The sequence below is a fragment of the Danio rerio genome, chromosome 10 (assembly GCF_049306965.1).
Source record: "Danio rerio strain Tuebingen ecotype United States chromosome 10, GRCz12tu, whole genome shotgun sequence".
Classification (NCBI taxonomy): domain Eukaryota; kingdom Metazoa; phylum Chordata; class Actinopteri; order Cypriniformes; family Danionidae; genus Danio; species Danio rerio.
This window is the reverse complement of record NC_133185.1, coordinates 16,716,533-16,732,500: the sequence shown is the minus strand read 5'-3', so window position 1 is coordinate 16,732,500 and position 15,968 is coordinate 16,716,533. Positions and strand designations below refer to the sequence as shown.

Sequence of the window (15,968 nt, the reverse complement as noted above, 5' to 3'; positions counted from 1 at the left end):
TAAGTTAGGTTTAAAACAATACAAAGGCAAAACAAAGTAATGGTACCCTTATGTAGCATGTACATTATATTGGTTATCTGAGAAAAATATTATAGATTAATAAAGTTGATGTATTCCTTTAAAATTTAAAGAGCAAGACGTGTGTTTTTTTATTTTTTATTTCAGCATATAATCAAAATTGTATTGACCTTTTAAAAATGTATTAATCAATGAAAGCAATTTTTTTTTGTTATTTACTTTAATATATATTGTCAGTTAATTGATTGCAGTTTAAAGAAAAACAAAACAAGAAAAAATAGTACAAAAGTAGGCAGTAAATGGTGGATGTGCAATAAAAAGCATTAGTTTGGTGCAGGGGCGTTGCTAGGGTCGAAAGGGATAAGGGGCTTAGCCCCAAAGACACCCCAATCCACCCCCATTAAAAAAGCTAAAATACCACCACTTTCATAAGGTAATCTACTTTTATAATAGATTTATAAATGGTTTAATAATAAAAAGGGTTTTTGAGTTGACAGTTTTTTAAAAATAAATTTTGAAGCTTTGTGACTTGTAACACCAAAAAGGAAAAAAAAAAAACATTGATAAATTATCACACTTCTCATTTACTAGTCTGTTGTGAGCCATATCATACCTCTTGAGCCTCCTATCTCCTCTCCTGATTTGCAGTTTCTGTTTGTTTTTTGAAAATGTAATTTTCTGCATGTCTTCAAATCTGAAAATAATATAAATTTTATAGTGTGAGTTAGTATCCAATTTGATACAAAGCTACAAACATGTTCAGTTGGACAGAGTGATTAACTGAGGTGTAGTGTTGTCAAAATACTGAAATTTCTAAAGTCAATACCTTGCAAAATATTGATATTCAATAGGCTACTATTTTTGACATAATAACAATTTTATCAAAAATAGTACAAAAAATAAAAATAAAGATTTATATGCTAGAAATGCGTTTACTTCAAATTTCTTTAGAGGGAGATTTTTTTTCAGTTTTCCTCAAAATAATGTGATGTGGGCATTGTAGCACTTTAAAAGCGTGTAATGCCTGTTTCATTCATTCATTGAGCAGAAATTCCATATATGCCTCACAAAAGTAGTAGAACATTCCAGGAAATCCTTAATATGGATGAAGGCATCCAGCTATTGCTGTAGTTGAATGAAAATAAGATCTGAATAAACATAAAAAGGCTTTAACTGATCATTTACACGACTGCGATAATAAATGTTTATACAGTTAAAGTCAGAATTATTATTCCCCTTTGAATTTTATTTTCTTATTTAAATATTTCCCAAATGAAGTTTAACAGAACAAGGAAATTTCCACTGTATGTCTGACAATATTTTTTTCTTTTGAATAAATTCTTATTTGTTTTATTTCAGCTAGAATAAAAGCTATATTACATTTTTTAAAAACCCTTTTAGGGTCAAAATTATTAGCCCTTTTAAGCAAATTTTTTTTCTGATAGTCTACAGAACAAACCATCGTTATACAACAACTCGCCTAATTACCCTAACCTTCCTTTAAAGGTCACTTTAAGCTGTATAGAAGTGTCTTGAAAAATGTCTAGTCAAATATTATTTACTGTCATCATGGCAAAGATAAAATAAATCAGTAATTAGAGATGAGCTATTAAAACTATTATGTTTAAAAAAAAGGTGTTGAGAAAATCTCTCCGTTAAACAGAAATTAGGGAAAAAAATAAACAGGGGGGCTAATAATTCAACTGTCTTCTTCCAGCCATCTCAGGTATTTTTATAAGAAAGTCGATTTATAATCCCCTGCTAACTGACATGGCATGTTACAGTAGAATGCTATACAATATGCTAGATCACAGGTGTCAAACTCAGTTCCAAAAGGGCTGCAGCTCTGTACAGTTTAGTTCCAACCCTAATTAAACACACCTGATCAAACTAATTGAGTCCTTCAGGCTTGTTTGAAACCTACAGGTAAGTGTGTTGGAGCAGGGTTGGAACTAAACTGTGCAGGGCTTCGGCCCTCCAGGGATTGAGTTTGACACCCCTGTGCTAGATGCATGAACCACCGCGGTGACTGAAGCTCTGCACAAGACTTTTGGCCAGCGGAGAAATTAAAATGGTCGTGCCGAACTGAGTCTGGTTCTCTCAAGTTTTTTTTTTCTACACTCCCATCAGGTGAAGTTTTTTTTCCCTCTCCGCTGTCGCCACTGGCTCGCATTGTTCAGGATTGGTAGAGCTACGCATCGATGAATTTGCTCTTCAGTGTTTGAACTCTCAGTAATGATTAAATCACACTGAACTGAGCTAAACTGAACTAAACTGAACTTAAACACTAAAAAAATGAACTACACTGTTCCAGTTACTATGACCATTTATGTGAAGCTGCTTTGACACAATCTACATTGTAAAAGCGCTATACAAATAAAGCTGAATTGAATTGAATGAACTCACTGTGATTTAACTATTACAGAAACAGATGTGACTGGCTATATCATATCTAGATAAATATGCCTAGATATCTATATCATATTTAGAAAGCAAGAACAATTTAAGTTTTTCTGACTAATTCGCATGTATGCATTGAAATGATGCACATTTTATGGATTACAGTTATTTTATTTCACCAAAACTACACACATTTTATACTGTGGAAACAACTGTTAAGCTTCATCAGAAGTTAGAACTATTCAGTTTCGTGAAAGAGTTGTATTATTACCTTATTAGCTCAGCTCTTCATAATAATGAATAAATGAAGTGCAGTGGCGGAATTTTTTTTAAACATCCTGTGACAACAGTGCCACTCCCACCTGCCGGTAGATACAGGTACTGCTGAACTGCTGACCCGACACAAACACTGCGTTAAGTGGAATGTGCGTGATGTACAGTACGCGGTAATTTTCAGTACTTATATAACAAAATGAATGTTATACACCATATTTTTATTTATGCTTTTTTTATTTATGCTTTTGACACTACATCATGGGCTTAAGCCCCCAAAGCCCCTCCCTCGCAACGCCACTGGTTTCGTGCCTAGCTGATGTTTCAGACAGACTCATACTCTTTCTCCCAGGCTGTGTATCTATCCATCAGACATCTGGCTGATGGTTTGGTGTGAACAATCACGTCCAGGAAATCTGCTGTGGTCACAGTTTCTAGTTCAATAACCGGCATATTGGACTGACCTGTGAAGATGCATGGCGTAATGGAGACTGTGAATTGTGGGCGAAACAGGATTTCGTGATGAAACAGCAGTTTAATGTTGTTCAGAATGGGATGGCGGGATATTTCTTACCTTCAATGTGGTTTTCAAGGGCGTCAAATATTTTGCGCACAGGTCTCATAGCTGCCTCCTTACAGACCAACCTGATATCTGACCCAGAGTAACCTCCCGTCTCCTGAAATACAGAAGATCTAAAATTGTCAGTATATTTGCCTGTCTGTCTATCTGAATGTCTGTAAGTTATTGAGTGTTTTTCTATCTGTTCAACTGTCTGTCTCTACCTCTCAATTTTTAATTCAGGTGTTTCAATTGGACCCATTGCCACAGGTATATACAGTAAAGAAATTAGCTATTTAGGCTACATCCACACAAAACCCCTATCAAAATTAGTTTTTTTTTTTTTTTTTTTTTTGCATAGTCTTAAAAATATCTGCATACACATGAAACCACTGAACCTAACAAAAATGATGTAATATACATTAGTGTTTCTCAACCACGTTCCACCAACACTGCTGAATATGTTTTGGATGTCTCCAGGCCCGAATTGGCTAATCGGGAGGACTGAGAGAATTCCCGGTGGGCCGGTCCGTTTTTTGGCCGCGAGGGCCGGTGTCCCTAGCTCCAGAATCTGTTGCTCTCAGCAGTCACACTTTTTAAATTTATTTATTTACTTGACCACAGCCTTTTTATTGATTATTTTACCGTAATCATCATTCATAAAACAGTTGTTGTGGTCGAGCGGTTAGCACGTTAGGTTAAGGGTGCTTTCACACCTACACTTTTGTTTCGAAACGTGTCTCGTTTGCCCAGTTAGCGCGGTTCATTTGGCATATGTGAACAGGGCAATCGTGCTCTGTTCCGCGCCAAAGTAATCGCTCCGAGATCGCTTGAACGAGGTGGTCTCGGCTCGATTAAAACGAACCCTGGGGCAGTTCGATTACAGTGAGAAAGCGATCTGATCCGAGCGCAGTTATATCACAGTGTTTTATGGATATGTAATAGGCTTACGGCTATATGAAGAGAGAATTATGATTATGGCGGGAAGTTTTGCGAGTCTCCGGATGCCCGCAAACGAGTGATGATCTCCCGGTAATCTCGCGTCTCCCTCCCGGTCCTCAAATAGGCATCGTCGCACACCCTTCTCACCCCTCCCCACCGCATCTCTCCTCAGACACATCGCGCGCGCACCCTGTCAATCACCATCAAACCACCACCTCTCCTGACAGCTTAGCGGGACGCTGCAAAATAAACCCTGACACTCTGACCAATGTAAGGAGAGTTTACTCGCACGTGACTTGTTTTAGCTCTTTTGGTCTGATTAGAAACTTTGCAGTGTGAAAGCGAACCGCTCCAAGAGCAAAGAGCAACAATGTAACATTTGTAATCTCTGTTTCGGAACAACTGAATCGATTCACAGGTGTGAAAGCACCCTAAGACGCCGCGGACCTGGGTTCGATCCTCGTTAGAGTAATTTAGTGTTTTATGTTGATAAGACATATAATACTGTTAGGGTTGTTGAACATTTGATGTTCTAAAGCAGCTGTTTTCTCAAAAAAAAAAAAAAAAAGACGTGATAGTGTCATTAGTAACTGATTTGGAGATATTTATTTATTTACTTATTTTAATATAGTCAGTCGTGAACTGAGGTGGGCCGGTCTGAGGCTTGAAACTCCAGGGCTGAAAAGGTGTCCCACTCCGGCCCTGGATGTCTCCTTTGTCTGTCACACCTATTTCAGAGGCTGCGTCCGAAACTGCATACTTCTATACTATATAGTACGCTAAAATCAGTATGCGAGCCGAGTAGTATGTCCAAATTCATAGAATTCGAAAATCAGTGGTCGAGAAGTACCCGGATGACTTACTACTTCCGGCGAGATTCTGAAGTGCGCATCCCATGCACGCTGCGCTATCCCATAATGCCCTGTGAGAGAATTCATGAATGGAAGTGAGGCGATGCAACTGACGCAGGTAGGTTACGTGACCATGACAAAATGGCAGATATAGTACGTCCATTCATACGTATTTCCATTCATACTTTTCACATTCAAACCGTATAGAACATACTTTTCTAACAGTCGAGTAGTACGTTTACATTCAAATGCAGTACCTACTGAGTAGAAGGCAGTTTTGGACGCAGTCAGGGTTTTCAGTCTCTGCTACTGAACATGATCTAAATCAGGTGTGTTTGGTTAAAAGTGCATGATGTAAGTTTGACATCCAGTGGTTGAACTAGGTATTGCAATCCTGGATCAAAACAAACGCAAGTGCAAGTTGTCAGGTTGAGGACAAGAGCGAGTGATTTAAACCGTGTTATAAATAAAAGCAACGGCACGTGAAAAAAGGAAAATGTTCCATGTTGAAAGGAGTTTTTGTCCTAACCAACACATGGAATTGATATATTAGAAACGGCTTTATTTCTTGCAGCTGAACAACAGAAAACTATTAGAATGATCACCTCAGGTAACCCTCATGTGCTTTATTCAGTGTTAAAGGCTAACAAAGTGAATTTGAATGTCATTTTACATGACATTTATTGCCATACTAATGAAAGCAGTAGCAGATAGTTCACCTCAGATCACCTCAGTTTCATATGGTGTAAAACAGCCAAATGGCTCATCACTGCGTATTTTGTCACGAGGCGTGTTGTTAGGACATGGGGTTAACCTGCTCACCTAATGTTTATGTTTATTTTATTTATATCCTTTGCTAATTAATAACCTCATGTGAAACTGAATCTGCGTCTCATTTTGGAGTCTGCTCATGTCCACGTATGCATGTTTTCAGAGCCTTTCTGAATGAATGAATGAATGAATGAATGAAATACAGTTTTCCACCGAGACAACCCGGGGTGCTGAAATATAATTGGCTAAACTGACGCAAAAGACATTTTCAAAGCAGAATATCTGACTCAAACATTGTTTTTTTTTTTTTCAGATAAACAAGTACAGTTGAAGTCAGAATTATTTGCCCCCTTGTTTAAATAATAACTTCACCTGTTGTGTTGTCTTTTCCGTTTGGTGTTTGTCTGTGTGGGCGTAGTCAGGCTTCCGGTTGCAATCGGTCAAACCGAGCACATAGGAAGTGCCGGTATAAGAATGCATGGGTTTGGAAGCTAACGATCGGAAGCTAACGAAGCCATTATGTCTGTTAATAGGTGTTTTGTGTTCATGAAGTTCGTATTATGTGTTTATTTATATTAAGAAGATTTTATGTTTTGTTGTTAATTATATTATATTAATTATATTATATTATTATATTATATTAAGGATTTTTTCTTTGTGTTTAATGTGAAGTGTGGATTGAATGTTTGAATTGAAAGATTTTAAATTAATTGAAAGTTTTTTAATGTTTGTGTATTTGTCCAATTTAATATGTATCTTTGGATGGTATAGCCCACAAACGGGCGGGAGTTTAGGCTATATAAGCCAGAGCCCAACTACCATACAACACTTGTTTGCAACTGTGGTGCCTTGAGCAAATTCTTATATTGTGGATACCTGTTATTATCGTTATTATTTTTTTTTTGTAGATATATTTGGAGTATATTTTTTTGCAGATTTTATTTTCCTGTTTGTTGTTTCTTTAGTACTTTTTATTTTTATTCTTTTGTTATCACTTGTATATACCTTCACTGTGGATGGACTTTTTGGCACTGTAAATAAACATCACCTTGCACGACACCTTGCTTTGTGATTAAGCCATAATTTCTCCCCCTTGAAGACGAGCTGGTGGGCTCGTTTTCATCACAAGGGCACTGGATATTTGTAATTGATACATGATGATGTGTTTCCCTCTTTATGCATTGAAGCAAGATGGTGCACCACCACATTAAAGGTGTCAGGTCCGAGCATTCCTAGATGAACATTTTTCCGAAAAGTGGATTGGTCATCGTGGGCCAGTTGAATGGCCCTCAAGGCGTCCCAAACTGACCCCCTTAGACTTTTATCTTTGATGTCATCTGAAGGCAATTGTCTATGGTGTGAAGATACAAAATGTGCAGCACCTGAAACTACAGATATTGGAAGCCTGTGCTGGCATTTCTCCTACAGTGTTGCTATCAGTGTGTGAAGAGTGGGAGAAGAAGGTTGCATTGACAATCCAACACAATGGGCACAATGGACGTTAAAACCAAGCACACCATTGTTTTTCTTGTGAAATTCCCATCAACTTTGATGTGTCAAATGACCCTCTTCCTATTGAAAAAACAAAAGTTGGATCCAAGATGGCCAACTTCAAAATGGCCACCATGGTCACCACCATCTTGAAAAGCTTGCCCCCTCACATATATCAAAGAGCTTAGAATGACCAAGAGGCGACACTCAATAGAACGTTCCATTGCTACAGCAGCGCCCAGCAACAGCCCAGATTCCGCCATTTTGGAGTGAAAGTGATCGGCCATCCATTGGATCTCATTACTGTCACGATGGCAAGCAGCTGCTTTGTTTTTTATTTATTTATTCAAAAAGCACATTAAAGCTGAGATACAACCTAAAAGACGACAATACAACACTTATTATCACAATCATCAGCACTTTTAATAGCTTATTTTACAGACTTATAATATGCTGTTGTTCTAATGGAGTTTTCATTCCAAAATGGGCGCCGCACCCTCTAGTGGCTGTTTCCAAAATTACATAAGCCTCTTGGTCATTCTAAGCTCTTTGCATATATTAATGTGCCACAAACAGGACGTTAATATCACCGACCATTCCCATTTTATTAAGGTGTATCCATATAAATGGGCCACCCTGTATTGCAAACTTGATTTGTTTACCAAATAATTAGATCTAGATGGATTTGCATTGTAAATGTAAAATAAAAGTTAAACAAAATATTATTTTTTATTTCGTATATTAAGATTTTAGTTACGATACTCCCAAAATCTTTCCACATAAATCTGCAGATTTTTACAAAATTCTCTACAGAAATAGCTTTGCTTCGCTAATTCTAAAGCTGAATAGCTGTATTTCCACTGGCATTGTTATGAGCATTATTTTATGATAGTTTCTGTAGCTGAGCAGCTGCATGCAAACTTCACATCACAAAACTCAATGGCAAATGTCAGATGGAGTGTTGTACAGCATGTTCTACTGGGCTCTGGAGTTGTGACAATGTGTTCTGTGATGTAATGAATCATGCTTGTCTTGTCTGTTTGGATGCGTGGATTTGGTTGCTGCTGGGAGAATGTTTCTTGTCTCATTGCATGCACTGTTGCCATACAGTTTGGTGCACAGGCCCTGGTAAGACAGGGGGCCAGATGTGAAACTATCAACCACCAATGCAAATCACCCTGGAAAGCCATTTCTACTCACTCTCTACCAGATGAATAAAACAAATATTTGGAAGAACTAAAACTATTATAGCTGCAAGGGGGGACCTGCTCCATTTTGGAAAATTAATGGAAATCTTTAGAATGCTGTGTTTTTAAAAGTCTGTTGCAATGGTCATTTATTCCAGTACCATGTAGCTGTCTGCCCATACATCTGGCTTGTCTATACCCAAGGTTGGATTTGTCATCTTTAAAGTGGATTAACCTCAGTCTTATGGTTTTTGTTACCTGTGCCAGCGAGTCATAATCCAGCTCTGTCCGCAGCTCCACACCACCTGTGTTACTGACTGGAGGAAGCCAATGACTGATCATGGCTTGTCTGGCAGGGGCAGATGGGAGACTCACCAGTATCCGTTTCTCCAGTCTTCTAAGCATGGCATGGTCCAACTCCCTGAGAAGAGTTTTAAATGGTTATTTAAAAAAGTCTATATATTTAAATAAGATGTTTTCCTCATAATCACTACTTACCAAGGTAAGTTTGAGGCAGCAAGCACAAATACAAGATCATTTGATCGAGCCAGTCCATCCATCTGAACAAGTAATTCAGTTTTCATTCTTCTACTGCCCTCATGATCACCTCTTGAAGACAACGTGAAAGAACAAAAATGAAGCTATGTGATATAACTATCAAAACTTTGGGTTGGATCATCAACCTGTTAGCTTTGAGAATTTTAGCTGTGAAATGTCCCACTTAAGGCCTCATTCCATCCTGTATATTAACCACGTGAGGTGTGAATATTTCATAACATTGTGGTACTGTGCCAATTATGGTTAAATAAAGTAGTTGAAAATATAATCCATTTAAGGGTTTTATCAACCAGAAATAATTTCCAGTAAGGTAGCTTTGCACTAATCTCGCTAAAGTAGAACTAGCCACTATCTTTAAAGTGATGACAAAATTACACATTTGTTGAGGTCAGAGTTGTTCAATCTATGATAATTTCACAGGTCAGATGTCAGACTTAATTGGTTTTCTAGGTTTTATTTCAAAGAAGGAACTATGATATTATTATGGATTAAGCAAAACTCTGCAGGACCTTCCCTGATCTAAAAGAAAGTTACTCTCATTTAATCCCCTAAGTGTTGCCAGATTGGGTGGTTTTGAATTTGATTGTGCTGGTAAATAATGGCTTAAGGGGGTCACACACCAAAAGTGCCACTCGTCTAATGTGCCGCATAGCACCACGCAGTGTCATGCATTTCAGAATTCTATAGGTTTCTAATGGGGTACACATACAGCCACGACTCAGGACACTGTTCATATTTCTGCCATGCCACAGAGTGCCATCTGATTACTTTCATTTTAAATATCATGCGAATGTGCACGTCTGGTGTGCAATACTTTCAACTGTCATGTGGGCGTCGTAAAGCTGCGCATCCGGTGTGACGCCATTTAGGCGGTTATGCAAAATTTAGGTGGTTTTGAAACATAAATTTTAAATACAATTTTTTAACAAAACGTAACTGTGTGCTCTTACTGAATTCAGTTAGTAGTGACCAATGCATAGCGCAAACTGCATTAGTCCACTCGCAAGCAGGTGAAGGAAAGTTGTATAAAATCTGACTCCCATTCGATTGCACGTGCATTACGCAGTGCCTGCAGTTCAACTCACATCGGTTTATCATGAAGCTTTTCACCAGATTTACTAGAGACACATTGGAACACTAGCTAATTGATATCCTCAAAACTAACAGACTAAAACTAACATCTAAAATACTTTATTTTATTTTCACAGGAAATTTAATGCAAAGAATTTATAAACTATTCAAATCTTCTTACTATTCATCTTAAAACAAATCTACAATATATAGGTAAATCTACAGAACAATAAGTCCACTGTTGTGATGTGATCCAGTTATGTTGTAATTTTACTATTGTGGTTCTGTGACTGTTGGTGTTGGTTGCTGTATGGGTAAAAAGTCTGACAAATAAAGTAACTATGCTAATTTCTGATTTAAATAAATTAAAATTGAATTAAATATTAATCTAATATTTTGGCCATTTTTTGTGAGTTTGGGTGGGTTTTGGAAAGTTTTTGGGCTGGAAAACGTCAGCTATATATGGCAACACTGTCCCCAATTTTTCCTTTAAACATTATCCTCTAAAACATTTCAGTTTAATAGAGGAGCAGGGTCTAAAACACTAATATAAGCTGAACTTAAAACAAGTGGCACATCAGCTCAGTTCAACTTTTACCATTTTTTAAAATTCTTCTCCATCTATATTTACATCCTTCAAAGAACGCAGCCCCTACATTTGACCTGATGTAACATAAATCCCAAAACACTCTGAACATCTTGCACCTTGTCATCCGATTGTGTACTGGGATTGAGTTTAGGATGTTGTAATATTAATGTCAGTGAAGGATATTGGCTCATGCTCACCCTTGGCCAACCCCTCGCTGGCTCATCACTGATTCCAGCTCATCCAAGAAAATGGTGGATGGGGCGTGATATCTTGCCAGCTCAAACAAAACCTGTGGAGAATCATAACTTGAGGTAAATCAGGGTTCTGCTGAACACGACCTTTAGAAAAAAAACATTTGAAAATACAAAGAGCAGGTCATATAGGAATTTAAGTGTCCTTATATTGTGCTGGAGTCCCTTACAACAGGTTTAAATGTGCCAAAGCTCAGAAAAACATTGCAATTTTACAACATATGTTTATTATGATTTCCTTCAAGTTAGTTTGAATCCATTCAGAACTTAAGGTCTGTAAACCTCTCCCTTCCAAAAGACAGCTTTTTGATTGGTCAACTGGCGATGTCTGTTTTAGTTGGTCATTCTGTTTCTATTCGTTGTCACACATTTCATAGTGTTTATAGTTTGCATGCAGACACGGATTATGCAAATATATTATTTTAATTGTGTTGATGTAGATCCCCACAAGCATTTTTTTTTGTGTGTGTCTAAAAGACATCCAAAGATCTTGGCTAAAACAAGGCTAGATTTGGGCTGTCAGCGGAAATGTAATAGATGTCTAACAAGAGTCTAAAAAACTAGGCTACATATTAAATAGGCAAGAATAAGTGACCACACATGTGAAGTCTGACTAATCTGTCGTTTTGGACTATTGTTAGATATCTCTTTTACTCAAATTCCTAAATTTAGCCTTGTTTTAGCCAAGACTTTTATCTTGTGATGTCTTTTTTATCTTTTTTGGTAACACTTTACAATAAGGGTGCATTAGTTAACATTAGTTAATGCATTAGTTAACATGAACTAACAATGAATAACGCATTTATTAAGCATTAACTAACCTTTGTTAATGTTAACTAAACATTTATTTATGTGTTAGCTAATGCATTAGTAAACATGATCTAACAGTAATTAAGGACTTTGTTCAGCATTACTTAATCTTTGTTAATGTTTATTTACACATTATCTAATGCATCTCTTTACATGAACAGCTTAATTAGTTCATGTTTACTCACTCATACACTAACGCATTTGTTAATGGATTAGATCACTTGATCTTATAATGAACAACACATTTATAAAGCAATACTGAATCCTTGTTCATGAAAACTTACAATGTTAGTTAACACGTTAGTTAACATGAACAACATGTTAGCATAATTGGTAAAGCTTTTAATAAGTGCATAGTTCCTGATCAATGTCAGGGACAAAGGAGGACTCTTTTGGAGTGTATTACATCAGAACCTCAGCTTTAACTGTTATTCATGTTTGCTAACACTTTACTAACATGATTTATCATTAACAAAGCATTTATTCATAGAATTATGATCCTTATTGTAAAGTGTACACTATTCCAACATTACCTAATGCTTATCTAACATTAATTAACACTTTACTAACATGATTTATCATTAACAAAGCATTTATTAATAGAATTTGAATCCTTATTGTAAAGTGTACACTATTTCAACATTATCTAATGCTTAAGTAACGTTAATTAACACTTTACTAACATGACTTACCACCAAACCAACAATAACTAATGTTACTAACATCTGTGGGTTCATTAAAACAGTCATTATTGATTTTCCTGGACCCAAAAAATACTCAAAACCATGTATCACTCAGACTTTCAAAACCTTTAATACATTACATAGGTCAATTATAAAAACATAAACACATTTTTAGTTTTAAGATAATTAATCTCTGCAAAACTGGGAAAGTGGTTATTGCCAAGATTGCCAAGGTTCATGGTACTTCCAGGATGCAAATGTTGTTTAATAAGTGGCATAAGGTGATTGCAGGACCTTTGATGAACAAGCAAAAATGCTTTTTGTGTGTGTGTGTGTGTTCAACCCCCAGCCTTCCAAAGACACATTTTCTTCTGTGCCACGTCTTCCACGTCCATACTGCAAAATATGCACGCAATATAAACACAAAGATAAATATACAATATAAATAAGTTAAATACAGATAAGGTGTTCAACAAATCAACAATTATTTGGTGCTTTGTGCACACAATGACATTTTATTATTTCTGTAATATGTCTTGCATGTTAGTTATATATTATTCATCTTTTATTTGTGGAGGAAGTTGATTTCATCATGTATGCATCAATCTTTATTGTGCAAACAACAAATGGTTGATGTATTCACGTTCAACATGCAGAAAGCAACATAAATATGTCTAACTGTATGCAATTAATTAGTATTATTTGTTGTTTTAAAATATTAAAATGCACTGCTTACCTGCTGTTGCACTGAATTCTATTACTTCCGTTTCTTTATTGGGCTGTCGTCACGGCTCGCGGGCACGAGCGCAGGTGAAAGGGTTCCGGAAGTAAAACTGCGATCATTAATTCAAAGTTTTACCGCTAATTATTTCATTCCAGAAGACGCATTTGTCAATAACTCTTTAGCGATGTGGTTGTATATAAGTTGCTATTGTGGTTGCGAATTAGGAATTCGTTGGCAAACTTTTGTAGTCCATTAAAAAAAACTACACTACCCATAATTCGTCAACAGTCTGGCGGGTAACGGAAGTTGTGCTTGATGATGGCAAGCGGTTAAATGGAGGAAAGTAATTTGAGCTCTTGCCTTCAAGCGGGAGAAAGACCAAAGAAAAACCAAACGATGAATTTACAGAAATGTCTGGTAAGTAGCTTTAATCAAACTTTTTTACCAAATGGTAACACTTTTTAATATTGCTGATCTTAATATTAGGTCATACTTATAGTTTACTAACATGAACCAACAATACATGTAACTGTTATTTAAGTATTTATTGATTAACAATAATTAATGAAAATACAGTTGATCATTGTTTGTTAATGTTAACCAGCACATCTTTTAGAAATACATTTTAATATTTTACATTTGTAAAATGTAAGATTTTAATAATACATTAGTAAATGGTTGATAAATTATGTTCATTGTTTGTTGATGTTTGTAAATGCATTACCTAACATGAACTATGATTCCTGTAACGTTAACAAATGTACTTTTTTTGTAATCTAAAGTTTATTTTAGTTACTCAACCATGGAAGGTGGTGAAGTGCAACAAAGGAGTCCTGGAGATTTTTGACAAAGGAAGTAACATGACAGATGCGTTCCGAAAGTATGGTGTGGACCGAAACACGATTATGCAGAGTGCAGCTATTGCTGAACTGGCCATTGCAGCTCTTATTCTATGCAAAACTATACAGAAATTCAAAATAAACAGGGAGAGAAATTATTAAGCATTTACTCAAAATTGTTAAGATGATATCATGGCAGATGAGAGCATTGCACACAAAATACAACCCATGAAAAATGAGGGGAAATTGCTTTTAATAAAAAAAATATTGATTGTTGTAAAGAAAAAAAAAGGTTTTATATGTATATGTATATACACTTTTTATACTTTATTTTTTATTTTTATAATTATTATGTTACTTATTTGTTTCTTTTTTTATATATATTATTGCACAGTATATGTTATGTAATGTACAGTAATAAAGATTTTGAAAGTCTAAGTGATACATGGTTTTGAGTGATTTTGGGATCCAGGAAAATCAAAAATGAACCCACAGATGTTAATAACATTAGTTATTGTTGGTTTGGTGGTTAGTCATGTTAGTAAAGTGTTAATTAATGTTAGTTAAGCATTAGGTAATGTTGAAATTGTGTACACTTTACAATAAGGATCATAATTCTATTAATAAATGCTTTGTTAATGATAAATCATGTTAGTAAAGTGTTAATTAACGTTACTTAAGCATTAGGTAATGTTGGAATAGTGTACACTTTACAATAAGGATCATAATTCTATGAATAAATGCTTTGTTAATGATAAATCATGTTAGTAAAGTGTTAGCAAACATGAATAACAGTTAAAGCTGAGGTTCTGATGTAATACACTCCAAAAGAGTCCTCCTTTGTCCCTGACATTGATCAGGAACTATGCACTTATTAAAAGCTTTACCAATTATGCTAACATGTTGTTCATGTTAACTAACACGTTACCTAACATTGTAAGTTTTCATGAACAAGGATTCAGTATTGCTTTATAAATGTGTTGTTCATTATAAGATCAAGTGATCTAATCCATTAACAAATGCGTTAGTGTATGAGTGAGTAAACATGAACTAATTAAGCTGTTCATGTAAAGAGATGCATTAGATAATGTGTAAATAAACATTAACAAAGATTAAGTAATGCTGAACAAAGTCCTTAATTACTGTTAGATCATGTTTACTAATGCATTAGCTAACACATAAATAAATGTTTAGTTAACATTAACAAAGGTTAGTTAATGCTTAATAAATGCGTTATTCATTGTTAGATCATGTTAACTAATGCATTAACTAATGTTAACTAATGCACCCTTATTGTAAAGTGTTACCTGTTTTTTTTTTTTAAATAAAAAAGAATTGCTTGGTGGGTCAGTAGCAGGCAAAAAATAATTCATATAACGACTCGTATAATGAAGTCAATTCAGAGAAACCTTATCACTTTGCAGACTGTTTACATTACAGGACAGCTACGTTACAAACTGCAAAAAAATATATTTTTGAAAAACCAATATATAACCTGCTCTTTTAATAACACAAATCTGAAAATAATGTCTAGAAGTCTCCTGACCCGAACCAGCTTCTCAGAGTCTCCCCTCCATTTGCTCACAATACTGGATGCAGAAATGTTGAAAAAAGTTGTGTTACACTCTGTAGCTACAGCTTTGGCCAGCATCGTTTTTCCAGTGCCTGATTTTAAGAAGACAGTCCTCACAATAATTTTATATCACACAGGAAAGGACTTAGACTTCATATTTAGATTGATTCACATTTACGTTTGAATACTGCACTAATGTCTATGAACAAATAGGAAACAGAAAGATGTCACCTGGCGGTCCATACAGGAGCAAGCCCTTCCATGGCGACAGGATTCCAGTAAACAGTTGAGGATACTGTAAAAGAGGGAGTTGTTAGGGTATTGCTTGATAGTTATTTTGAGTAGTTGCAAATTGCTAAGTGTTTGATTTGATTATTT

General features: G+C 35.7%; 2 protein-coding genes across 9 annotated transcripts in view; one reads left to right on the top strand and one right to left on the bottom strand.

Moving 5' to 3' along the window:
* Positions 1-130, top strand: part of hdhd2 (haloacid dehalogenase-like hydrolase domain containing 2) — a 13,207-nt gene extending 13,077 nt beyond the window's left edge. The window contains 1 exon segment of one of the 2 annotated variants that reach the window (NM_001013473.1): positions 1-130. This exon segment is cut by the window's left edge and continues 110 nt beyond it. In NM_001013473.1, the coding sequence (NP_001013491.1) occupies positions 1-3 (3 nt within the window). In that variant the 3' untranslated portion in view covers positions 4-130. 2 annotated transcript variants of the gene reach the window in all.
* A 2,779-nt stretch (positions 131-2,909) lies between these two features.
* katnal2 (katanin p60 subunit A-like 2) overlaps positions 2,910-15,968 on the bottom strand; it is a 28,008-nt gene continuing 14,949 nt past the window's right edge. For all 7 annotated transcript variants that reach the window (NM_001423753.1, XM_073914147.1, XM_073914145.1 and 4 more), the window contains 7 exons: positions 15,822-15,885; positions 15,564-15,682; positions 10,908-10,999; positions 8,991-9,101; positions 8,751-8,913; positions 3,266-3,368; positions 2,910-3,155 (listed from right to left, as the gene is read on the bottom strand). In NM_001423753.1, the coding sequence (NP_001410682.1) occupies positions 3,016-3,155; positions 3,266-3,368; positions 8,751-8,913; positions 8,991-9,101; positions 10,908-10,999; positions 15,564-15,682; positions 15,822-15,885 (792 nt within the window). In that variant the 3' untranslated portion in view covers positions 2,910-3,015. The remainder of the gene's footprint in view (positions 3,156-3,265; positions 3,369-8,750; positions 8,914-8,990; positions 9,102-10,907; positions 11,000-15,563; positions 15,683-15,821; positions 15,886-15,968) is intronic.